General features: G+C 40.3%; 2 protein-coding genes across 3 annotated transcripts in view; one reads left to right on the top strand and one right to left on the bottom strand.

The window, feature by feature from the left end:
- Positions 1 to 7,934: 7,934 nt before the first annotated feature.
- Positions 7,935 to 26,130, bottom strand: FKBP14 (FKBP prolyl isomerase 14). The gene is made up of 4 exons (XM_055293541.2): positions 24,668 to 26,130; positions 21,045 to 21,196; positions 17,407 to 17,534; positions 7,935 to 13,529 (listed from the first exon to the last, which is right to left on the bottom strand). Exons 1-4 carry the CDS (start codon positions 24,862 to 24,864, stop codon positions 13,371 to 13,373), a joined length of 636 nt encoding a protein of 211 aa, XP_055149516.1. The 5' UTR covers positions 24,865 to 26,130; the 3' UTR covers positions 7,935 to 13,370.
- Positions 26,131 to 26,766: 636 nt separating this feature from the next.
- Positions 26,767 to 27,341, top strand: part of PLEKHA8 (pleckstrin homology domain containing A8) — a 108,822-nt gene continuing 108,247 nt past the window's right edge. For both annotated transcript variants that reach the window (XM_055293536.2, XM_055293535.2), the window contains exon 1: positions 26,767 to 27,157. In XM_055293536.2, the coding sequence (XP_055149511.1) occupies positions 27,118 to 27,157 (40 nt within the window). In that variant the 5' untranslated portion in view covers positions 26,767 to 27,117. The remainder of the gene's footprint in view (positions 27,158 to 27,341) is intronic.

The raw sequence follows: 27,341 nt of genomic DNA, 5'->3' as shown, positions 1-27,341 counted from the left end.
ACAGTCTATTTGTAGAACCTCTTCAACATACCAGTAAGAAACATTTATCTGACACATGTACCAAAAATTGCACTCTTGCTACAAGAATAAAAAAGGGGGCTGGGCGCGGTGGCTCACGCCTGTAATCCCAGCATTTTGGGAGGCTAAGGTGGGCGGATCACAAGGTCAGGAGTTCAAGACCAGCCTGGCCAACATGGTGAAACAACATCTCTACTAAAAATACAAAAATTAGCCGGGCATGGTGGCAAGTGCCTGTAATCCCAGCTACTTGAGAGGCTGAGGCAGGAGAATCACTTCAACCCAGGAGGCGGAGGTTGCAGTGAGCCGAGACCACACCACTGTACTCCAGCCTGGCAACAGAGCATGACTCCGTCTCAAAAAAAAAAAAAAGAAAGGAACATCATAGCCTCTCCTCTCAAGATGTCAGAGACAAGCAAGGAAATTAAGTATAGAGGTAATATAATTAGACTTTGAATATATGTTGCTGTCAGGGTAACACAAAGGTTATGCAAAAATAAATACACAGATCTGACATATTAGGAAATGTAAGCAAGTTTAAAAGATGGCCATCTCTCTCAAAACTTCCTTTTACTAAAAATATTTTCTTAAATAGCCATAAATGAGAGTTACCCAAACCTAGACCATTAAAAAAATTATATATGACAATTTTGCCTTGTCTTCCAACCAGTGTTATTGATTGACTGAAGAACACTATGCAGGTTTTGAGGAGCTTAAAGTGCTGTAGGTGTAATTGCGAAATGCCTTTAACACATTGCATATAGAGGTATTTTCCACTTAGTACTTCTTTCAGTGTATAATAATGGGAGGAGGAAAAAAGACCTGTCACTGGGCAAACCTCATGGGAATGGACTACAGACAGTGCTGTGTGAATTAGGCACTTATGTATGGGTAAGAAAGCCTGCATAATTGCTTTATGTGTAATCTTATGAGAACCAAACAAAGAAGCTGACAGAGAAGCCACGGAAAAATGAGAAAGAAAAGCACTAGTCAAGATTAGTCGGCCACCTGCCTTAATCCTGTGACAACTCTGTTTAGGAGGTTAGTTTTCTGAATTTGGTTACCATAGTAATAGACCTTTAGAATGTCCTTACATCAATTTACAGAATTACTATTCATATTAAGCAACACAAATAGATTTTAGGTTGTTAAAATCTATTTTTAAATTATTTTTAGAAATGAAATGATCCATCAAGCCCTTTAGATATATAATTTAGACAACCATAAATTGTATTTTGGCAAAGGGAAGTTGTAAGGTCCTATTCATTATTATTGGGTGATGGGTTTATAAGTTCAATAATTCAAATATGTCATCTTAATGAATGACTCCTAATAAATTTTAAATAAGATAGAGTTCATCAATGTTCTAGACCTAGCTTTAAAACCAAATATGTATGCTTCACACTCATTCCTACACCTCTAGGAGTCATCTGTGGGTGTAGCCAATTATATGGATAATTTAAAAGGGAATTGCTGAGACCTGGTCTAGTGATCATCCAAGAGCTGCCTAGAGGATTCTACGGTCAGACTTGGGAATTTCAACCAAACTCTTCCTTTTTTTTTTTTTTTGTTTTCTAGTTTACATGTGTGGAAAAGGTCCACTTCATTTTATGCAGTTTTTAAATTGGGCTTTTAAATATTCTAGTGACATCTGAAGCTACTTTTTAACAGATGAAGGTTTATCCAGAATTGTAAAAGTTGATTCTCTTATATCTGCAATTGTAAGACCACTGCTCACTTAAGATATTAATAATATAAAACTTTAAACAAAAGTTGCAATTTTCTAATTCTTCAGAGAGCTAAACAAAGTCTGCCTAAATTGCTGTAGATGGGCATTCAGTTAAAGGAAGACTTCGTTCATGCTATGAGTGATTAAAGGATTCCTGGCCAGGTATGGTAGCTCACAACTGTTATCTCAGCACTTTGGAAAGCAAGGTGGGAGGACCTTTTGAGGTCAGGAATTTGAGACCAGCATGGGTAACATAGCGAGACCCACATCTCTACAAAAAATTTTAAAAGTAGCCGGGCATGATGTCGTGTGCCTGCAGATTATTTGAGCCCAGAAGTTGGAGTGGAGCTATAATTGCACTATTGCACTCCAGCCTGGGAGACAGTTTGTTTTATTAGTTTCAAACAAAACAAAAAACCCCAGTGATTCCATGTATGAAATTTCTCTGACTCTAGAGAAAGAATATTTTGTCTGAGGCATCCTTGTATTTTCCATGAACCACAGAAAAACTAGTATTAGTTTATTTCATGTCAGATGAATCGCGTGACTTTCAGAGAATTGGGAATAATCTAGATACATGAAAATATTTTAGTGTTTAAATTCCTGATTATTTTTCACTTCCTTTTCATTGACTTTCTACCCTTAATCATAAACCTAGCCCTGGGTTTTTACTATGCTTATTATATCCCTTGTACCGCTGGTTCTAGATCCTGTAGAGCTGCAATCAGTGTCTTGTTCACCTTTGAATTTCAAAAAGCACCTATCATATTAAAATAAAAATTAAAGGTGGAAATTATCTTACCATCAAATGAATTTATCAGACAATCTATTTAGCTTTACCCTGCATACAAAGAAAGGACTGAGCTTTAAGAAGTGCTAGACAGGCCAGGAGTGGTGGCTCATGCCTGTAATCCCAGCACTTTGGGAGGGCTGAGACGGGCGGATCACAAGGTCAGGAGATCAAGACCATCCTGGCTAATATGGTGAAACCCCGTCTCTACTAAAAATACAAAAAATTAGCCGGCCTGGTGGTGGGTGCCTGTAGTTCCAGCTACTTGGGAGGCTGAGGCAGGAGAATGTCGTGAACCCGGGAGGTGGAGCTTGCAGCAAGCCGAGATCGTGCCACTGCACTCCAGCCTGGGTGACAGAGCGAGACTCTGTCTCAAAAAAAAAAAAAAAAAAGTACTAGACAATGTCCAGACTAGGCAAATCCATAGAGAAAGTAGATTGTTGATTGCTTTGGGCTGGGGGAGTTAGGGAAGGTGAGGAATAACTGCTAATGGCCATGGGCATGTCTTTTTGAGGTGATGAAATGTTCTAACAGTAATTGTGTTGATGGTTGCACAACTATGAATATACCAAAATTTATTGAACTGTAAAAAAAATCATTGTACTACATATTAACTTTATAAAAAATAAAATAACCTCACCCCCTAAAAAAGAAATATTAGATAACCATTGAACACTCACTAGCTGAGGAAAACAGGTAAGAGGTAAAGAGTTAACAGTTTTGAAGATATTACTGCCATAGCAATAAAGCATTAGGGAAAAAATCCAAGGAGCAGAGTTGATTTACTGCACAGTCTTAATGTAAGAATCAATTAACGTTAGTAGGCTGCTTAGTTTTCTTTAAAGTTTATGATACAAAACCGAAAACCTTGACTATTACCATATGTGGCAAGGAAAGTACATGACATTTTGTGAAAGATTATATACCTTATAAAATTTAGCCAAAATAATATAAGGAAAAACTTAAGTGAATATTCTCAAGGAACTATTGATATAAAGACACCAGGAGAGAACAATTATAATCTGGGGAAATTTGACAATTCCAAATGGGAATGTCATTGCAAGACCTTTTTAAAATTTTTCCCTATTTTCCTATAAGTACAATGCTGTCTCTTATTTAAAGGCAAATCACCTTGTATTTGTACTACTATTCCTTTTGGTTAGTCTACCTAAGTGTAATTAAATTTAACTACTAAAGAACCACTTTAAAAATCTGGAATGTCTTAATATATTTTGCAAAAAAAATAGCCATATAACAATTTCAGCAGATATGACCGTAATAGAAGAGAATCACCAATATGTGGTTGAATGTTATAATATCCTAGTCTCTTTAGGAGAGGTAAAAATTAGATTTAGTTATATTAACATAAAAGACATTCTGGCAGAATAAGTCCAACAAATGAACAAGAAAATGCTACATGAAATTGGAACTAAGCCCCAGTGGGTCTCCCTATCCTTATTTCATTCTTTATAATAATGAAAACTGTTTCTCAGTACCTCAATTTACTTTGTGCATGGAATTGTTTTTATTACAATTTTTTACTGGAGAGGAAATTATCTTTGTCCTACTGCAATGTGGAATTTTGAATTAATTAAATAACTTGTAAATTCCCAGAAATCCCCAAGTGGGATATAATTTAACTGTTACTAGAGACCAAGGGGGTCCACTTTACTCTGGATTTTTAGAGTAAAATCTCAGCAAATATCTCATGTCATTTGTTTTTAGATGATCATAAAACAAAATTGATGTTAGTCTAGCTCACAGGCACTTAGACTGGTTTTATAGATTATGGGCTGACTCATACTCACTATGACCATCCATTTTATACCAAAGGCTTCATTGGCATTTCAGGAGTACAGAGGACCGGGAAACAAAGGAATCCACAGTGTGCTACATGTTGCAGATCTCCCAGAGTCTTCCAACTCTTTTTATCCTTTTCCTTAAGTATGTCAAAATGAGCGACTTTATTCCCACACTGAAGAGAGGAAAAGATTATCCTTAGTTTTAAATGGAGAACTGCTAGGAAATTTTACTTAAATTATGAGTGAAACACAGAAACGTGGGCAAAGTACATAATGACAGACACCAAATGCACAAAAAGAAATTTAACTGCATGGGAAAGACAAGTTTTCACAGAGGGGTACCATGTACTAGAGAGAGCATTTCAATTACTATCTTTGGTACAAAATTACACAGTGTATATACACAGTATCTACTATATATATGACATACACACGCCATATGTACATACACACATATATATACATATATATTTAGGATAGTCTTTTTTTTTTTTTTTTATGATAGGGGTCTCTCTCTGTTACCCAGGCTGAAGTGCAATGCTGTGATCATAGCTCACTTCAGCCTCAAACTCCTGGGCTCAAGCAATCTTCTCATCTCAGCCTCCTGAGTAGCTGGGACTACAGACATACACCATGATGCCTGACTAATTTTTTAAATAATTTTTTTGTAAAGATAGGATCTCACTATGTTGCCCAGGCTGGTCTCAAACTCCTGAGCTCAAGTGATCCTCCTGCCTCGGCCTCCGGAAGTGTTGGGATTACAGGCGTGAGCTACCATGGCTGGCTAGAAGAGTCTTTTTTTTTTTTTTCCTGAATCTGCTTGTACATTCTTCTACAGGGGTGTGTTGCAGATAATTCTGAAAAAAATATATATAGAAGAGTAATTTTAGGGAAGTTCAGTGCTCTTTTCCTTTTTCTGGTAAGGAAGACGTTCACAAAAATGTATTTATTGACCATTAACTTTTTGCTGTAAGAATTCAGTCATACAGTCGTACAGGGTACAGAATAATTCTTCGTTGTGTGGCACTAACCCACATACTGCAGGACATCGTTCTCCCTGGCTGCATCCACTCAGTGCCAGGAATAGTCCCCAATTATTATGAAACCACCAATAACCCACTGACCACAGTGAGAACCACTGATTTTTTTCCACTGACCTAGCGAATATCTAGCATCCTTAGATCGGCTCAACGGTTACTTTCCTAAGGAGTCCTTCTATAGAATAGGTCAGATCCTTGCCTCCCGAACCCCTTATTTTTAAAATACTTTGCGCCTTGCTTTGACACTTTGTATTATGTATCCAAACTGAAATTTTCTGCTTTCTGCATTAGAATGTAAGCTCCTTGAGGGTTGAGTCAGTCAGTCTTGTTCACTGTGCTACGCCTGATGCCCAGCCCAGCAGGATGCTTTGTACACTGATATATTGGGTACATTTTGTTGAATAAATTAAGCTCAACTATTTATATTTCAATAGTTGAGTTGTATTGCTTCTTGTTCTTCAAGCTTAATTTGAACTGTCTAATAAAAAGAAGTAATTAAAAAAAAGAATTCAGTCATAAAAAAGGTTCCTTTTTTTTTTGAGACAGAGTCTTGCTCTGTCACCAGGCTGGAATGCAGTGGTGCAATCTCGGCTCACTGCAACCTTCACCTCCTGAATTCAAGCAATTCTCCTGCCTCAGCCTCCCAAGTGGCTGGGACTACAAGCACGCACCACCACACCCAGCTAATTTTTGTATTTTTAGTAGAGACCGGGTTTCACCATGTTGACCAGGATGGTCTTGATCTCTTGACCTCGTGATCCACCCGCCTTGGCCTCCCAAAGTGCTGGGATTACAGGCGTGAGCCACCGCGCCTAGCCCATAAAAAAATTCTAACCCTGGGGAGGATGGTATCTCCACACAACTTATCTTTTGGCCTATATACTCATTTTGAGGCACAATTAGTTGCCCCAATGCACAATGCTTTCTGGAATACATAAAAGAATGTTCACAGAAAATACAAATATAGGAGACTGTATTTACAAGGGCAGGGAACTAGTGAAGTTATCTGTCCCTCAAATTCAGGTTTTTGGACCACCTGCATCAGGGTCACCAGCAAGCATGTTAAAATGCAGATTCAGGCCCAGCGTGATGGCTCACACCTGTAATCCCAGGACTTTGGGAGGCTGAGGTGGGGAGATCACTTGAGGTCAGGAGTTCAAGACCAGTCTGGCCAACATGGTGAAACCTGGACTCTACTAAAAATACAAAAATTAGCTGGGCATGCTGGCATGCATCTTTAGTCTCAGCTACTTGGGAGGCTGAGGCAGGAGAATCACTTGAATCTGGGAGGCAGAGGTTGCAGTGAGCTGAGATCGTGCCACTGCACTCTAGCCTGGGTGACAAAGCAGGACTCTGTCTCAACAACAACAAAAACTGCAGATTCACAGGCCCAATCCAATAATTAATGAGAATCTCTGGGGATTCAGGAATCTGCACTTTTAATACACCCCACGTGATTCTGCCGTGCACTAAAATGTGAATCACCGCTACATTTCTGCAACCTTTAAAAACTAAGGTGTGTGTCTCATTTTACTTCAGGACGGAGCCCTGACAGCAATGTTTGCTACGGCCTCCCTCTGCAGTCAGCCTAAAGCAAGGAGCTGGAGGTAGATGAGGCAAAGGTAAAGGAGACCAAAACAGTATTTTAAAGAAAAAATCATTTATCTTCAAATAGGCTCCAAACCTAAGGTAAGAATGTATCGATTTCATTGTACTAAAGGGAATACACAAACCCTACTAAAAAGAATGCTGGCCAGGCACGGTGGCTCATGCCTATAATCCCAGCACTGTGGGAGGCCAAGATGGGCAGATCATCTGAGTTCAGGAGTTCAAGACCAGCCTGACCAACATGGTGAAACCCCATCTCTACTAAAAATACAAAAATTAGCTGAGTGTGGTGGCATGTGTCTGTAGTCCCAGTTACTCAGGAGGCTGAGATGGGAAGATCACTTGAACCCGGGAGGTGGAGGTTGCAGTGAGCTGAGATTAAAAAAAAAAAAAGCCGACCAGGCGCGGTGGCTCACACCTGTAATCCCAGCACTTTGGGAGGCCAAGGTGGGTGGATCACGAGGTCAGGAGATCAAGACCATCCTGGCTAACACGGTGAAACCCCAGCTCTACTAAAAACATAAAAAAATTAGCCAGGCGTGGTGGCAGGTGCCTGTAGCCCCAGCTGCTGGGGAGGCTGAGGCAGGATAATGGCGTGAACCCAGGAGGTGGAGCTTGCAGTGAGCCGAGATCCTGGGCGACAGAGCGAGACTCCGTCTCCAAAAAAAAAAAAAAGAATGCTAAGTATATCAAAACACAGAAGTACTAGAAATATTATAATAGTAATGCATAGTAATGCTTTTAAATGGGCATATACGTTTATAATCATTTTGACATCTTAGATTTCAATTTAAGGTAAAATGGGCAAGAAACAAAAAACAAAAATTCTTATGTCCAAGTGCTCTGCATCTCTGGAAAAGAAATTCTTTTTTATTTTCCCAGGGTTATTATAATGCTAATTTACTTTTTTAGTTTTTAGTTTCTCCCTGCATCCGATAGTGCTATAATTCTTTTTTTTTTTTTTGAGATGGAGTCTTGCTCTGTCACTCAGGCTGGAATGTAGTAGCACAATATTGGCTCACTTCAACCTCCACCTCCCAGGTTCAAGTGATTCTCCTGCTTCAGCCTCCCTAGTAGCTGGGATTACATACGTGCACCACCATGCCTGGCTAATTTTTGCATTTTTGGTAGAGACAGGGTTTCACCATGTTGACCAGGTTGGTCTCGAACACCTGACCTCAAGTGATCCCCCCCACCTCAGCGTCCCAAAGTGCTGGGAGTACAGGCATGAGCCACCACACTCAGCGTATAATTTACCTTTTTAATAAAAAGGTAAGAGAATATATTTTCCCATAACATGCCACCAAATTCCTTTTTCTCCTCTTGCAATGTCCAAACACTGAGAAATCACCCATATATACACAGTTCAATGGGGAGAGATAGCATGCTGACCTCTACGTAGCATTAGAAATACAAGCAATAGGCCGGGCGTGGTCCCTCACGCCTGTAATCCCAGCACTTTGGGAGGCTGAGGCAGGTGGATTACCTGAGGTCAGGCGTTCAAGACCAGCCTGATCAACATGGAGAAACCCTGTCTCTTCTAAAAAAAAAAAATAATAATAATAATAAAAATTAGCCGGGTGTGGTGGCGCATGCCTGTAATCCTAGCTACTGGGGAGGCTGAGGCAGGAGAATTGCCTGAACCCAGGGGGCAGAGGTTGTGGTCAGCCGAGATAGCGCCACTGGACTCCAGCCTGGGCAACAAGAGCGAAACTCCATCTCAACAACAACAAAAGAAAAAAAATAGAAAAGAAATATAAGCAATATCCCACATATCATTAATAAAATAAAAACTACAAATTCATTTCCGCAAGGAAAGATCCAAATGGCCAGATTCTTCATCTGAATCAGAAATCATTGTTTCTCATTATTTTCATGGCAACCCCACATTTCGTTTAATCACAGAGGGTATTTTATAGCACTGATTTACGCAGTAGGCATAAATCAGTGTCCAACTGCTACACACGATAAAACCCTAAACCAAAACAACAGCGATAATAACCATCACCCTCCCTCCTCCCCCTCAAAAAACCAAAAACACTTTCTTCAGTGCCAAGAATTAACTGTTAACTATCATGCTAAAGGTCAAGACTTAATGCATATTTCAAAACAATTTAAATCAAACCACAGCTTTTCTTACAAATATACCTATACAGAGCAGATAATCAGAGGCATGATCAAAGTGTCGCTGTACCCCTCTCCTTCCACTACCTGTCCATTTTCCTCACTTTTGGTATAAAATTTAGAATAACAGGTAAGAAAATCAATACAACTGCTGAGGAAATTGGTGTTGAAGAATTTTTCACAAAATCAGTTATCTCCCAGATAAACTTTATTTTGAAAAGAATATCACAATATAGTCATGTAAATTTAAATATGGCACATGGAGCAGTATTGACGCAAATTATATAGTCATGGCACCACATGTTTTGGTCAATGTACCATATATATATGATGGTGGCCCCACAGATTATAATGAAGTTGAAAAATTCCTGTCACCTGCTAGGGATGTCTTGATCCTGACCCTGCATAGGCCCAGGCTAGTGAGTTTGTCTTGGTTTTTGACCAAAAAGTTTAAAAATTCAAAATTTAAATAGATAAAAGCTTATATAATAAGGATATAAAGAAAATATTTTTGTACAGCTGTACAATGTGTGTTTTAAGCTACGTTATTACTAGACGAGTCCAAAAATTGTTTTTAAATATTTTAAACTAGAAAATTTACAGTAAGCTAAGGTTAGCTTTTTATTATTTCTATAAAAATCATCGAATTTTTTTTTTTGAGACAGAGTCTTGCTCCTCTGTCACCCAGGCTAGAGTGCAGTGGTTCGATCTTGGCTCACTGCAACCTCCACCTCCTGGATTCAAGCAATTCTCCTGCCTCAGCCTCTCAGTTAGCTGGGACTACACACATATGCCACCACACCTGGCTAATTATTGTATTTTTAGTAGAGATGGGGTTTAGCCATGTTGGCCTGGCTGGTCCCAAACTCATGACCTTGAGTGATCCACCCACCTCGGCCTCCCATAATGCTGGGATTATGGGCATGAGGCACCATGCCCAACCAGAAGAAAAACATTTTTTATAAATTTAGTGTCACCTAAGTGTAAAGTGTTTATAAAGTCTACAGTAGTGTACAGTAATGTCCTAGGCCTTTACATTCACTCACCGACTCATCCAGAGCAACTTTCAGTCCTGTAAGCTCCGTTAGTAAGTGCCCTATACAAGTATACCATATATATATAATTTTTTTTTTTTTTTAGATGGGGAGTCACTCTGTCACCCAGGCTGGAGTACAGTGGTATGCTCATGGCTCACTGCAGCCTTGACCGTGCCAGGCTCAGGTGATCCTCCAACCTCAGTTTTTATACTTTTAGTAGAGACGGGATTTTGCCATGTTGCCCAGGCTGGTCTTGAGCTTCTGGGCTCAAGCAATCCACCTGCCTCAGCCTCCCAAAGTGCTAGGATTACAGGCGTGAACCACTGCACCTGACCAGATTTTTTACAAAATCTTTTATACCATATTGTTATTGTTATAGTATCTTTTCTGTGTTTAGATATGTTTGGATAAACAGACGCTTGCCATTGTGTTACAATTGCCTACAAGATTCAGAACAGCAACATGCTGTAGCCTAGGAGCAATAGGCTATATACATATCCTGCATGTGTAGCAGGCTACACTATCTAGGTTTGTGTAAGTACACTCTATGATGTTCCCACAACGATGAAATAACCTAATTAGACATTTCTCAGAGTGCATCTCCATCATTAAGCGAGGTATGACTGTACATGTGAAGTCACAGTTCATGTCTGATTATTCCCACTAATAGAAGAGTGCAAAGGTACAGTGAAACCAAAAAAAAAGCAGATAACTTAAAAACCATAACTTGTGCATATGTTTTCATTTTATACTTGTGTCCAAATGTTTAGATGAGAACTGATACAAATTCACAGGTTTTTAAAAATGCTGCCTGAATAATCAGAACTCTTGTTACCTTTCTTGCCCTACTATAGATAGTATCAGTAATGTTTATACAGAGTAGCACCATAGGACAAACTACTTTCCCTTCTCCCATCATAGAGTATAAGGCTCTCTGTATTATGGCTTAAAACATTAGCAATGACTTAATAGTTTTCAACATACAGCTGATTTTGTTGGAGAAAGGTGTTACAGTATAGTCTTGTTAAGAACTTTTTGTTTTACTGAGGAAAATGTCAATATATAATCAGTGAAAGTGGTCTACATATGATGTAATAATTGTTCATAATTCTTTTTAAACAACAAATGGGGGTAAATACGAATGAAAGAAGTAAAACACATCTGGAACCTCACATTGTTCAGGGTTTTTGAGGCAATTCAGAGCTAACTGCAAGATTATGCTATGAAACTGGAGCCATTTCTCCATCATAGTGAGAATTCTGATGTACCAGAAACAGGCAGAAAGCCATCTTCAGAGAATGAAGACTCAAAGATAAACAACGGAACAGCAAACTGAAGACAGAGTTAGGCCCAAGGGAAATTTTCACTTTTTCATTAGTAGAGGGCAGTAGAAGACACTGAACTTGGGGACTGAATACTGGTTCTACAGGTTAGTGCTGACCCTGGGCATAACAGTCAATCTTTTTGAATGACAATTTCCTTATCTATAAATTAGGTACAGTGAGATCCACCAGCTTATTTTATGACTCAGAGCCATGAAAATCAAAGATAATAATGCACTTAATATCATTTTGTACACTTATAAAGGGCTATTCTTAGAAAACGAAGATTTGATCACTTTAAAAAAAAGAATTAAAGATAAAAGCCAATTTAAAATAAAATTATAATTTTTTTTTCTTTTTTTAAATCCAGGATAGGTATTTAATCAGTAGTAGCTGCTGTAGGTCCACTTCTTTTTTTTTTTTTTTTGAGATGGAGTCTTGCTCTGTCACCCAGGCTAGAGTGCAGCGGCACAATCATGGCTCACTGCAACCTCTGCCTCCCGGGTTCAAGCAAATCTCCTGTCTCAGCCTCCCGAGTAGCTGGGACTACAGGTGTGCACCACCACGCCTGGCTAATTTTTGTATTTTTAGTAGAGACGGGGTTTCACCATGTTGGCCAGGCTGGTCTCGAACTCCTGATCTCAAGTGATCCACCCTCCTTGGCCCCCAAAGTGCTGGGATTACAGGCATGAGCCACCACGCCCAGACCACTTCAGTTTTTGATGAGACAGAAATGGGAAAATGTAGACTGGTTTACTACTTTATCTTATGATACAATGTTATAGTATAATATACTATAGACTACCCATTAAAGAACCAGGAAGGATATTCCCCTAGCCTTAAGAAGTAAACATGGAATATAAATTTAACTTTCTACCTCATCTATCACATATTGATACATTTTATTACAAAGAAACTCACACATAAATGATTTGTCCTATTTATCATAATAGGCCACCAATCACTAGGAGCCAAGCTTCATCAGCTTAAGTCCTAGGTAGCATGTCTCAATGCGTACATATTTATATGTTATTAACTGTGTTTCTTTTCTTTTTTTCGAGACAGAGTGTCCAGGCTGGAGGTGATTTCGGCTCACCGCAACCTCCGCCTGCCTCCGGGTTCAAGTGATTCTGCTGCCTCAGCCTTCCTGAGTAGCTGGGATTACAGGCATGCATCACCACGCCTGGCTAATTTTGTATTTTTAGTAGAGACAGGGTTTCTCCATGTTGATCAGGCTGGTCTCGACCTCCCAACCTCAGGTGATCCGCCTGCCTCAGCCTCCCAAAGTGCTGGGATTACAGGCGTGAGCCACCGTGCCTGGCTATTAACCTTGTTTCTAACTTCAGCATTGCACATCTCCTTAGTAAAGCAGTAGCCGTTAACAAGTCAAGTCCAACAACCATTTTCCTCTGGTCCTCAAGCAGAGACTCAGAGCCAGTTACACATAAACTATTTCATTATAACATGAAAATAGCAAGCCTTGGGCTATTGCAAAAGGCTTTTCAAATGTTGACCTCTAACTTGGAGAAAATAGAGGGAAGCAGAAATATAGGGTGCTAATTTGTGCTATAACCTGGTCTCATGTCGTGGTATGTTCCCAGTTGCAGCATTTTAAATTTATAAGTGAGAAAGAAAGTAAAACAAAGCTTCATATCTGTGAAAGTGAAAAATTGTCCAGAAGTCCTCTATTCAAAGACCAATTAGCTTTTTCTTCCCAATAACTTACCAGAAAGAAATAGGTACTTAGAAACCCTAAGGGGTTCTTTAAATAGGGGTCAGAAAAAATATATAAAAATAAAAAATAAAGCAAGAAAGAACATTGTTTAAAAATAAAATGTTCTTTGAAGATGACTGCCCTCTCTTGAAAGATGAGTGCTATATTAAATAGGTAGATGTATCTCTATAACTCATCATGTTTATATGTAAATTCTCTGGCAGATATAAACCCATCTTTGTCTTCATCTTCTTTATCAAAAATATCCTCCACCAAAGCATCATGATGACTTTCATTCACCACCGCACCATGTTTTTCAAACTCCTTCTTTAAATATGCTTTAACCTATAAAATAACAGATCCCATTAATAACTTGGATTCATAAGATACCCACATTGAGCCAATCAATATCACAGACATGGACTGTTATATTTAGTTCATTTAACTAAATATAATAACTTCTAAACAGCGATTTTATGACATAGTTCTAATGATAATTAAAAAATAATAAACTTTTTCCCTTAAAAAAAAACTGTTGCTTAACTGCTACAATGGAGCAGTTTATTTCCCCCTTTTGTGTAAGAAAGGGGGAAATAAGGTATGTATTTGGATTTGCAGAAAGAAACACTGGAAGGATATATTAGAAACTAATAAAAGTGAGCTGGGTGCAGTGGTGCTCAAAGGCAGGGCCAGGTGTGGTGGCTCACGCCTGTTATCCTGGCACTTTGGGAGGCCCAAGTGGGAAGATCACTTGAGGTCAGGAGTTGGAGATCAGCCTGGCCAACATAATGAAACCCCATCTCCACTAAAAATACAAAAAAAAGTTAGCCAGGCATGGTGGCATGCGTCTGTGATCCCAGCTACTCAGGAGGCTAAGGCAGTTGAATCACTTGAACCCGGGAGGTGGAAGTTGCAGTGAATCAAGATTGCACTGCTGCACTCCAGCCTGGGCAACAGAGTGAGATTCTGTAAAAAAAAAAAAAAAAAAAAAAAAAGTATAGCTCTCTCTATATATATATTGCTCAAAGGCAAAGATAAAGCTTATGTCATGTATACAATCCTCATATAGGGCTTATATTATTGGAAAATACCCAGTGAGAGCATACTACTTGTTCTTAATCTGAATCTAAATTCTAGGCATTTCTCTTTTTTTTTTTTTTTTTTTTTTTTTAAGACAGAATCTTGCTCTGTCACCCAGGCTGTAGTACAGTGGCACCATCTCAGCTCACTGCAACCTCTGCCTCCCGGGCTCAAGCAATCCTCTTACCTCAGCCTCACAGGTACCTGGGACTACAGGCATGCGCTACTACATCTGGCTAACTTTTATATTTTTTTGTAGAGATGGGGTTTTGCCATGTTGCCCAGGCTGGTCTTGAACTCCTGGGCTCAATCAGTCTAACTCCCTCAGCCTCCCAAAGTGCTGGGATTAGAAGCATGAGCCACTGTACCCCATGGACACTTCTCTTAAAACTAGATTAAATAGTGGCATCTTTGACTTGAATAAATGTCTGCAAGTAGTGGGTCTTCTGGGTTTGGTTATGATCATGCCACACTGATTGAGTCTAACCACAACCTTCCAATCTCAGAAAGTCAGGCCTGATAAGTGCCTAGACTATAATTTTCCATTTTCATTTGTTTTTCTTTTCTTTTTTTATTTTGGAAATGGAGTCTCGCCCTGTCACGCAGGCTGGAGTACAGTGGCACGATCTCGGCCCACTGCAACCTCCAACTCCCAGGTTCAAGTGATTCACCTGCCTCAGCCTCCCTAGTAGCTGGGATTACAGGCACCTGCCACCATGCCTGGCTAATTTTTATATTTTTATTAGAGACAGAGTTTCACCATGTTGGCCAGGCTGGGCTCAAACTTCTGACCTCAGAAGATCTGCCTGCCTCGGCCTCCCAAAGTGCTGGGATTACAGGTGTGAGCCACTATGCCCGGCCTCCATTTTCATTTCATTCAGATATTTAAAAATATAAATATTGTTTTAAATTTCCCCCAAGATTCACCACAATGCAAATCAGCCTATACTTTCAGTTTTAATTATATCACCTCTCTTCCTTCTGTTTAGACCAGCAATTTCAAATCCTCTCTCCCCCAGCTTCCAAGAAGTACACATATATATTTATTTTTAAGTTAAAGTGATTTAATGCAGTTGTTAAAAAAAGGGGTGGGGGAGAGATGATGAAACTCTATGGATTAATGTAGAATGTATTTCTAGGATATATTGTGTGAATAAAGCAAAATGACAAAACAGTATGTATAGTTTGCTACCTTTTGTGTAAGAAAGGGGGAAATAAGGTATGTATTTGGATTTGCAGAAAGAAACACTGGAAGGATATATTAGAAACTAATAAAAGTGAGCTGGGTGCAGTGGTGCATGCCTGTACATAGCAAGACCTCATCTCTACAAAAAAAAAAAAAAACAACAAAAAACAGAAAGAAAGAAAAAAGTAATTAATAAAACTGGATGTGGGGATAAGAGAATAGAAGAGGATGTGGGTAGGAGAAAGACTTTTAAAAATATGTAAATAATAGGCCAGGTGCGGTAGCTCACGCCTGTAATCCCAGCACTTTGGGAGGCTGAGGCAGGAGGATCACAAGGTCAGGAGCTCGAGACCATCCTGGCCAACATGGTGAAACCCCATCTCTACTAATACGACAATTAGCTGGGTGTGGTGGCATGCACCTGTAGTCCCAGCTACCTGGGAGGCGAGGCAGGAGAATCGCTTGAACCCGGGAGGTGGAGGTTGCAGTGAGCCGAGATCGCACCACTGCAATCCAGCCTGGCAACAGAGCGAGACTCTGTCTTAAAAAAAAAAAAAAAAAAAAGTAAACAATAGAGACAAGGTCTTCTTATGTTGGCCAGGTTGGTCTTGAAGTCTTGGCCTCAAGCAATCTTCCTGCCTCAGCCTTCCAAAGTGCTAGGATTACAAGTGTGAGCCACCTCGCCCAGCCAAGACTTTTAAATAAATATCTTTCTGCTGGGCACGGTGGTTCATGTCTATAATCCCAGCACTTTGGAAGGCCGAGGTGGGTGGATCACGAGGTCAGGAGTTCAAGACCAGCCTGGCCAACCTGGTGAAACCCCATCTCTGCTAAAAATACAAAAATTAGCCAGGCGTGGTGGTGCAGCTACTTGGCAGGCTGAGGCAGGAGAATTGCTTGAACACGGGAGGCAGAGGTTGCAGTGAGCCAAGATTTTGCCACTGCACTCTAGCCTGGGTAACAGAGCAAGACTCCATCTCAGGAAATAAATAAATAAATAAATAAATATCTTTTTGTTTTGAACCATGTGACTGTGTTACATATTCAAAATTAATTAATGAAAGGAAATTAAAATTTATCTTGGATGGAAGAAAAAGGCATATGACTGGTAACACTATGAGGTGTTATAAATTTAGTGGCTGTGGATCATGAACCCCTGGTTCATAGCAATTTGGCTTATTCAAGACTTAATCATTTCCTGGCCATTAGAATGAATTTGATCAAAGCATAGAAAGGGACTTGATATCTGACCAGTCAGGACAGAATGGAGTGTGAATAGATAAAAAACAGGGATAAATATCTCCCTCCACTTCTTTCCCCATAGCAGCCAGACTAAGACAGGTATATGTAGCAATGGCCAAATTATAAGGAGAAGCCTATTCTTCCTTTCTCTTTACCCAAAGGCTCAGACTTTGATGGGGCTGGAGCCCTGCTGTGTAAAACCCAGGCTGGGGTCTCTTTTCTCTGGGGTAACCTGAACAAAACTGAGCATGTAAGTTGCTTGCTGTTAATCACTAGGAAAACACTACAAGAAGTATTTAACAGCCAGTCTACAGTTTTAACAGAAACTGTCCACATGAGATATTTCTCAGGACAGCTAGCTTCTTATACAGTAACGCCAGATGGAAACTGTCTTAGCAAAATGGTTCTTTCAAAGACCCAAGGGTAAGGATAAGATACAGTGAACCCTAAGCATTGGGAAGAAAAAAGGAAAAGATTGAATGGTGCTTTTTAAGTCTTAATATATTTCTCTCCAAAACAATGATTTACTATGAAAAAGTCCACTTTCAAAGCATCAGTATTTTAAGAAAACTTATAAATAAATGTTACCTAAATAAAAGTAAATTTTAAATATACACATATTTATTTAAAAAGTGAGTTACAAAAACAAAACAAAACAAAACCCCAAACAACCAAAGAAAAGTAGAAAGAGGAGTAGGAAGAAGGAAAGGTCACCTCATCTTTAGAGAGCTTCCAGTCATCATTAAGATCCATTTCTTGGAATGATTCATGGGATCTTGGTCCATTTCGAATCTCCAGGAGATCAATATTAAATATCAGTGTACTTTCTGGGGGAATTTTACCTGACATGAAGAAAGAAGGCAGAAAGTTTTAAAAGAGCCAAAAGTTTTAATAATAGAAAATTTATGGTAATGGACAAAGTATTTTTTTCACTGAATTAAAGAGCCTTCCTAAGATTGTCATATACGATGAAAATTATGTCTATTATATTTTACTCAAATAGAATAGAGTAAAAGAAGAAATAATATAAACTAGCAGAGCAAAAGCATTCTATCTTTGGCTTAGCAATTAAAATGTAAATACACACACAATGCTTATACATACACAGAGATGTACCTAATGGCTTGGGTATTACATTTCTAATATAATAAATATATTACATATTATACGTCAAGAAGGACTTAAAGGGTTTTAGATAATTCGGAGTGAAGTATATTACAAGTAATAAACTAACTTTTTGGTCAGAAAGTCCTGACCTAGAAATACGTATAGTATTGCCATTTCTACCACTGGAAGGCATTTCTACCCATATAATTGAGTGAGCTCTGGTGTCACACTGTCTGAGACTGAAGTTTACATTTGCCCATCTCTAAGCCTCAATTTCCACATCTATAAAATGCAGATAATAAATTTCCTACCTCAAGAGTCTGTTGGGAGGATAAAGGGAGAAAAATCCATGCAAAATACTTAGCATTAAGCTTGGCAAATAGTAAACTCTCAATACATGTTATTGAGGTATAATTTTCTCACAGGCTTTACAAATAATGCAGGAAGGTTTAACAATTTCAGAAAGTTAGGAAACACTACCTCTGATACAGAACATTATATATATGTTGAAGACATTTCATGGGAGGGGAGAAATTAAAATGAATTTCTGAGAAGGGAGATTAAAAATCTTTAAAAGTGAAAAGAGCTTTGTTAAAATCCCAGGAACCTCAAACAAACAAACAAACAAAAACACCCATCTGTGGAGTATGGACAATTGTTTTTCTCAAACTTGTTTCCTTATAACTATATTTAACATACAGGTCTGTGTAAACATGTTAAATATTTCTTAGTCATCCTCCCCCCATCCCACATATTTCCATGAAAGAACATTCATAAATTCCAAAGAGAAGACTTATAAAGTGTGCTGAAGCTTACCATTTGAGATCTAGACAGAGATGCGACATGCGCTAGGTTGTTGATTAAACTGGTATCTTTCCAAAAGAGGCATGCAAGCATGTACTAAAAGACTACAAAATTAGTGTTAAATACAGATTAGAAAAATTAGTTTCATGGCATTCAGTTTGAAGGAAATGACTCAAATTTAGATCTCTACTTATTGTGAAGTAAACTTGAGTTAAATATAGTATGAGAAAGAGTAATGGACTAATACAACGTACAGTAGTCCCCACTGGGGTACGTCCCAAGAATCTCACTGGATGCCTGAAACCGTGGATAGTACCAAACCCCATATATACAATCCTTTTTCCTATACATGCATATCTGTGATAAAGTTTAATTTATAAAATAGTCATAGTAACAGATTAAAAATAATAAAATAGAACAATTACAACAACATATCATAATAAAAGTTATGTGAATGTGATCTCTCATTCTCAAAATACCTTAATATTTTCAGACTGCAGTTGACCACAGGTAACTAAAACTGTAGAAAGTGAAACCACAGGTAAAGGGGGACTACTGTATATAAATATTAAAGGTAAGACAATAAAGATAAAATGAAAAAATTCTTAGCATCAGAAAAAATTTTCTAGATACTTGGTTTTCTTCTCTAAAGAGGATTATAACTAAAAGGAGAATTGAATTTGGTTAGTAAATCTTATCCTATGAACAAGATTTGTATAAATTTGTATATTTTGGAATACATAATGCTTGCCATATGGCATCTGTTTTCCTTCTCAGGAAACGGGCTGTGAATCCTGACTCCTCACTTTTGTCAGTCGTTAACCTTAGACTTCAGGATGCTATAAAGTCTATATTTATACTATATCAGAGTGGTTGTCTGTCTGGCTCTGATGACTACTTAAACTTTTTTTCTTCATTACATAAGTAATACATGCTCATTGTAGAGCATGTACTTGGATGATAAAACCAGAAATAAATATGATTCCTAGTATCACAGTCCATTTTTAACATTCTTATTTATTTCCTTATGATTAACTTTCTATGTATATGTACTTTTTCCTATATTTACTATCATAGATACTATAGCTTTATTTTCTACTTTTATATATAACACTGTATGTCACATATTTCAGATATAATTTTTAAACTCTTTGGAAATGCCATTTTAAATAACTGGGCCATATTTTATTTAGCTAAATTCTTATCAATATACCACTTAGGACAGTTCCAATTTTTTGCTTAGAAACAATACAATTATGGACATCCCTGTTCACAAATTTTTTTCCTGATATCTAATTAACTCCCTTAGGTTTGAAGGAATTATAGAATAAATGCACATAGACATCTTCAGACCTCTTTTTTTGAGACGGAATCTGGCTCTGTCCCCCAGGCTGGAGTACAGTGGCACATTCTTGGCTCATTGCAACCTCTGCCTCCCATGTTCAAGCAATTCTCCTGCCTCAGCCTCCTAAGTAACTGGGATTATAGGCACACGCCACCACGTTCAGCTCATTTTGTATTTTTAGTAGAGACAGGGTTTCACCATGTTGGGCAGGTTGGTCTCAAACTCCTGACCTCAAGTGATCCACCCTCCTTGGCCTCCCAAAGTGCTGGGATTACAGGTGTGAGCCACCATGCCTGGCCCAGACCTCTTGATATATATCACAAAGCAGCTCTTTGGAAAGTTGCAGGGGTTCTCACTTGAACAGCAGTATATGTGTCTGCCCTGAAAAACTAGCACAAAAGCTGTCCGGACCAGCTAGCCAGCTTGCTTCTGCTTTGTGACACCGGGAGAATTAAATTCATTTCATGTCACTCTATGATTTTTAAAAAATACATCGTTAAAAGCTTTATAAATAAATTTTAAAATGGGAATGAAAAGAACTCCCAGCTTGCTGTGGGAGAGTTAATATTTGTGAAGTACAACCCATATATAACCCACATCTAAAATGCATTCAATACTTTAATAATCTATATTTCACATGTTCAACTCATCCAAACACTTACGTTAAGGGATCTTTCTTTCTGCATTGTTAAAAGTAAATTGGTGAGTTTCAGTTTGGGAAGATAAGAACATTCTGAAGATGGATAGTGGTGATGGTTCCATGATAATGTGAATGTATTTAATGCCACTGAACTATGTACTTAAAAATGGTTCAAAGGAAAAATTTTATGTATATTTTATCACAATTAAAACAACCCACCATATTGGTGAACAGTATTATCAGACCTCTTTTTTTATTGTTAGCATAGTTGCCCATTTAGACATTACGGCCTTAAACTAGCCATTTCAATTGATAATCAAGACATATTACAGTTGCTAAAGGAATACATAGCCCCTATTAACTTCTAGGGAAAAAAAAAGTTGTAGTGACTCTAACTTCTGTCTCCTAATCCAGAGAACAACTCTAATGCTATAGTAAGAAAAACAATACGATTACCTTTTCCTTCTTTTCCATAGCCCAGAGCAGGAGGAATGATGAGCTTTCTCTTCTCTCCTACACACATTCCTTTCAAGCCCTGGTCCCAACCTTTGAGAGCCTCCAGGATGCCCAGGGTAAACCAAATGGGCTGACCATTGTTATGTTTGTGACTATGATAGAAAGAAAACACATTAGAACTGCTTATTAACTCTAAAAAAATTTCTTTAGTGCATTTTCCCACCAGTAAGTGGTAAAGTTTATTAGTTTAAAAAGTAATAAATACAGCTATTCTGTATTTGCACACACACACACACACACACACAACTCCAAGTCAAGTTTATAGGAATTCAATTCACTGCCCATCTTTCTTGATGCAAATTTCACATACTTGACTGGGCTTAAGAAAGAGGAAATAATAAAAACAATTAACAACCACTTGAACATTTGTCATATACCAGGAATTATTCTAAATTTTATTTTATTTTTTGCCTCTTAACCCTTACAAGAGGCCTATAATGTAAGTACCATTACTACCCCATTGTACAGATGAGGAAACATAGGTTAAGTGTTCCAGTCTTTAAACCTAACTCCAAAGTTCAAGGTCTTAACCACAAAGTTATGTTGTCCCAGGAAGGCCACTAGGTTGCAGAACAGGGAGAAAATAATGGAAAAATGGCTGAGTTTGGGAAGGAGATTGAAAGGCTAAGGAGAATTTACTGCCAACATATGTGGGTCCATATGCACACAGATATGGAGAGTGAGAAGCACAGTGTCTTATATCCTGCCTACAAATTTTTCTTAGCTATGGCCTGCTGATGGCTCTGATGGGTAGAAAAGGCTGCTTTTCATCCCTAAATCCCCACTCAGACCCTAGCCCAGTTTCCTCCTCAGGGGTCTACAGTGGGGCTATATAGGAAAGTCTGGAAGAGTAGCCCCTCAAGGACTGGTGTATTAGTCCATTTTCATACTGCTATGAAGAAATATTCGAGACTGGGTAACTTATAAAGAAAAGGAGGTTTAATGGACTCGCAGTTCCACATGGCTGGGGAGGTCTCACAATCATGGCAGAAGGCAAAGGAGGAGCAAAGGCACATCTTACATGGTAGCAGGCAAGAATGCGTGTGCAGAGTAACTGCCTTTTATAAAACCATCAGATCTCGTGAGACTATCACAAGGAGAACAGCATGGGAAAAACCTGCCCTCATGATTCAATTACCTCCCACATCATCCCACCCACAACATATGGGGATTATGGGAGCTACAATTTAAGATGAGAATTGGATGGGGCCACAGCCGAACCATATCAACTGGGGAGGAGGGAAATAGGATGTCCTGGCTCATGAGCTGAAGAGAGTCTAGCCTAGAAAACCAACCTGCCGAACTACATACAGGGAGGCTTGAGGGCTGAGTAATGCCTGATCCCTACTTAGCTCCCTTTCAGTGCAATAAGGAAAATATTCTATTCAAGGATATCTTTTAGGTGAGAAGAAGAAGTCACTGTACTAGGCTTCATAAGTACCATGGTTACTAAATCTGGGTAATGCCATTTTTTTCCTGTAATTTTGCCCAATGAACAAAAACAAAATGCCAACTATAGAAAATTTGGGAAGGCTAGAAATGAAAAAAGAAGCAGGAAACATTTTACTACTCATCACTGACTACAATTTTAGCATAGCTCTTCTTAGGGCTAAGCAATTTATCCCATAGGCTATGGTTCTAGAGATGGCAAACGTGCTTACAAACTGGTCATTTGATGGTATTTCTTTTCCTTCAGAGCGGAGTCTCACTCTGTTGCCCAGGCTGGAGTGCAGTGGCACAATCTCGGCTCACTGTAGCCTCCGCCTCCCGGGTTCAAGCGATTCTCCTGCCTCGGCCTCCTGAGTAGCTGGGACAACATATGTGTGCCACCACGCCCAGCTAATTTTTGTATTTTTAGTAGAGATGGGGTTTCACCATGTTGGCCAGGATGGTCTCGAACTCCTGACCTCACGATCCGCCCGCCTCGGCCTCCCAAAGTGCTGAGATTACAGGTGTGAGCCACCGCGCCCGGCCCATTTGGTGGTATTTCTTCATGATGTTTACAATTAGCAGCTTCTGACCATTTCCATGGAGGCTGCATGATAACAGTCCCCTCATCAGGTATTAGAACTTAGTAGCAAACTGCTAAATAATATTCCATGGCTACCACCAAAGTCAGCACAGGTTTTTGGTTCAGAGATCTGAAAGAAGTCAGGCTGAGTGTAAAAGAGATCAGACTAAAAATAACAATGTAACTGAATTTTCAAAACACAAATCACATCATTTAATGTCCGCTGTGGCACTCACCTAGTTGACAAGAAGAAAGGGCTGTTGAGAATTCTAAGGCAAGTCATTTTTCTGGAATTTTTTCCCAGGGCTAACAGTTCAGAGAAGAGCCCCATTCATTTCCCCAACCCTCAAGACAGACCAGGTCTGAATGCCCAGTAAAGGCAGTTTATTAGAAAACTAGGTGGAGGATGGGTTATGAAAATTCACTGTTTTAATTCATGTTATTCCCTCTACCTACAACATCCTTCCCTACTTTCCCCCTGGAAACCTCCACCCGTCTTCCAAGGCTCATTTCAATTATGGTCTCTGGGAAGTCTTTCCCTTTCCCCACCCCATGGAGCCCAGTTACGCTTTGCTAGCACTTTGAATATTCTGTACCGTATATCATTACATTATTTACTTGTCTTTCTCCCGCCTGTAGATGGTGTACTGTTAGAGGACAAGAACCTGCTTCTAGCGATCTTTGCGTCTCCAGGACCTGACTTGTGACCATTCAATAAGAGTTAGATAGATGGACAGATTAATGAATAGATGAAGATGATTAGAAGCCAAAATTTCTGAATCTCCCTAGCACCCAGAACATGGCTTAACATCAAGGAAATGCTCACTAAGTACTTTCATAATGGAATGAATGGAACCGATGCCTAATTGAAAATCATTAGGCTGTAAACCATTTCCATGTTCCAATTTCTTCGTTTATAGAACAGAAATGATAGTGTAACCACCTGAAAATCCTTCACCTAAACTTCCAAAACCACACCCATCTCATCAATGAAGTCTGACTCTCTAGAAAGAAGCAAATGACTGAAATCATGGTCCTGTGCCTTGACCAAAATATCATGTCAGAACAAAAGTAGTAGGTCAGTGAAACGGCATTAGTATATCCTTCAACAGGCAAATAAGTGATTGTGTAGTTTGCTTTTAAAGTCGCTGTGAAAAGTTTTAGGTGAACATCACCTACACATTAAAAATGGAATCAAGTCATTTTCTCTAAGAAATGGAGTTTGAGATATGAGAATTCTTTTGGGCTTTTTCTACTTATTGCCCAATTATACACCCAGATATATTTCTGCAGTATTTCAAAGATTCTAGTTCTAATTTTTATAATAAAAAAAATTAACAGCCTTTTCCAGACCACATGTTTCCAACAAGAACTTCAAAGGCCTCGCTCGCTATATAAAACTGGCTTTAAACAATTTCCTTTTCCAAAGAAGGAAACAAGATATTTCGGCTTTGTAAAAGAGGTAAAATACAAGCCACCTTTCCTGCTGGAGAGCTGGCATAAGTGAGTGGATTCTTAATTACTATTTTACCTGCGGGGCATAATTACTTACGTGGAGTGAAATAAAGAGCCGTCCTTTTCTAAGTAGCCTTCATAGTGGACCAACATCAAATCCCCTCCTTTGGTCTTTCGATGGCAGATGAATGGCTTCTGGAGAACTTCAATTTTCACTTCTGGTTCAGGGATCAAAGCCCCAATCAAAGAAGAGACGAACAGAGTCAAGACCGCGTTCCCCAAGAAAAGCCTCATGTTGCTGAAGCAGAAAAGAAGTCCCTACAAAAGCAGCGAAAGGGCCCTTGACTTCACAGATTTAAGAGCGTAGTTCAAGGCTTAGGGACAACGGCTTCAGGCAAGTTCAAGACTCCCCCTTCTTAGAAGACGTGGCACATTTACCACCAACTACTTTCTCACGGGTCACGAACCTACCTTTAAAGAGTTAAGCACAAATGAGGGCCTGACTGGCTCTTATAACGCGGCCGCCTGGGAATAGCGGCCTCCCATTGGCTGTTGCTGCTGTCCTTCAGGCAGCTCTCAAGCCAATGACGCTGCAACGATGGAATTTACAGCCCGGTAGAGCCGGGCAGCTGCCAAGCGGCGGATCATCCCATGTGGTCCTAGAGCCCGGCGGATTTCAGAATTCAACCAGCGTGGATTTTGGGAGAGGGGCGGGGCGCAGAGCCAACCGGAAACTCCTCCGGCAGATTTATCTCTGTTGAGAACCCCGCTGAGAGACGTAGGAAGAGTCCTGGGGCCCTGCGAAACCTTCGGGGTTCCAGGAAAGACTCGTTTACTCTCGCCGTTGGAGAGCGGCCCCCCAAGATGCCACAATCCTAGGATTTTGCTATTGCTCATAAACTGTAAAGACTGACATAGTGCTTTAGGGTTCACAAAGCGCGTTCCCGTTGCATGAACCTCACTACAACCAGTAAGGCAGGTTCTTTTTTCCCATTTAAAAGAGAAGTAAATTTAGACCAGGAGATGTTAACTGTCCTGCCTAAGGGTATTTAGCCCCGAAGCAGATGAGCTCTGCCTTCAAACCAGGTCTGATTCATTCCACAGCACCACGTCATGTTATGGCTGCTAATAATTTATCCCTTAAGTTACCTTAGAGGGTAAATAATGAGTTACGACTTGCAGACTTCAGCTTTAAAGAAGAAATGGTAATCATGGTTACGAATTACACAGCCTCATCGTAGCTTACATTTTCTAGTTTTACATTTTTCGCCTAAGTTCAAAAGCAATGCATGCTTATTGAAGTCAATTTGGAAGAAATTGGAAATCACTAAAGTAGGATTTCCAGATAATATTGGGGAGTCGAATTAAGTTGGAATTTCAGATACATAACGAATAATTGTTTTGCATTTTTATTTACTAAATCAGTCAACTTTAAAGAAAAAGAAAGCTCGCCACCACCAGCCGCAAACAATCCTCTTAATATTTTGGTGCATGCTTCTGTGACATATACCTAAAGCGATTTAAATCGTATTGTACTCTTTTCTCACCTTCTCTTTCCACATAATCTGTAGTTAACATTTTTTTCTGGTCAAATATCCATAGCACACTGCATATCCACACTCTATGTGCATAGGAACCCACCTGGAGATCTTGTTTAAAATGCAGATTTTGATTCTGGAGGTCTGGGGTGGGTGCAAGATTCTGCATTTCTAACAAGCTCTTAGGTGATGTTAGTGCTCCGGGTCAGTGGACCAACACTTCCAGTAGTGAGACCTTAGGGTCTGGACAATACCTGTTTACACCGGCCTCATAGTATTCTACCCTGAAATTCCAATAATCTCTTTACGCCCTGTTATTGGTTACCTCAAGTGTGTGAGATCAATTAGGCAGCTTTGGAACAAGAATAGGGACTAGAACCCAGGAGATATCGTGAGAGGTCACGTAGACCCCCAAACGGCGGGCACCATTTACAGTCAGAACTGTGCTCCACACTAGTCTCAGGGGCCTCCCTCCTCCCATCGCCTAGTCCCGAGTCGGCGTCTAAGGACTCAATTTCCCTGCGGGCGGTTCCCACAAACCCCGCCCCGCCGCCGCCGCCGCCGCGAAATCCCGGAGTAGATTTTGGGAAGGGGCGCGCGAGCGGCGCACTGGGCATGCGCGAGCGCGTCCCGGGCCCGGCAAGTCGAGTGTTCAGGTAGTGCGCCGCGGCGCCGCCTGCAACCTGCAGCTCGCTCGTCGCACTTCGAAGGCTTCGGCTGCCCCTCCGACCCACGTAGGGCCCGGACCCGGGCCTCCTTGTGAACAGCGTGCCGGCTTCGCCCCACGGGTTCACCGGCTGGCTGGGCTTCACGCGCCGAGGCCGCCGCAGTGACCCCGCCCCCGGGCCGAGGATGTGAGGCGGGCCGGGCGTCCCTACACCAGGCCCGGGCGCCGGGAGTGGGCGTCTGGGCAGCGCCGGGCGATGGCCCTGCTGCTGGTGCTCCTCGCCTCCTGGGGCCTGGGGCAGTGAGGGGGCCGGCGGGCGTGGGCCGAGTGGCCGCGGGCGCCATGGAGGGGGTGCTGTACAAGTGGACCAACTATCTGAGCGGTGAGTGGCCGTGCCGGGCCGGGGGTGCGCCGGGGGCCGGTCCTTTGTCTGCGCGGCTGGAGGGCGGTGTCTGGACCCGTCCTAGGGCAGGGGTCACGGCCCTTTCCTGAGGCCAGCGCGGAGCGGGAGTATTTCCCAAAGGAGTTCTCTCACGGGACCGTGTCGCCGTGCAGGACGACATGGC

This window comes from Symphalangus syndactylus, chromosome 9 (assembly GCF_028878055.3).
Source record: "Symphalangus syndactylus isolate Jambi chromosome 9, NHGRI_mSymSyn1-v2.1_pri, whole genome shotgun sequence".
NCBI lineage: Eukaryota > Metazoa > Chordata > Mammalia > Primates > Hylobatidae > Symphalangus > Symphalangus syndactylus.
Note: the sequence above shows the minus strand (reverse complement) of the source record. Positions and strands in the feature narration are given on the sequence as shown.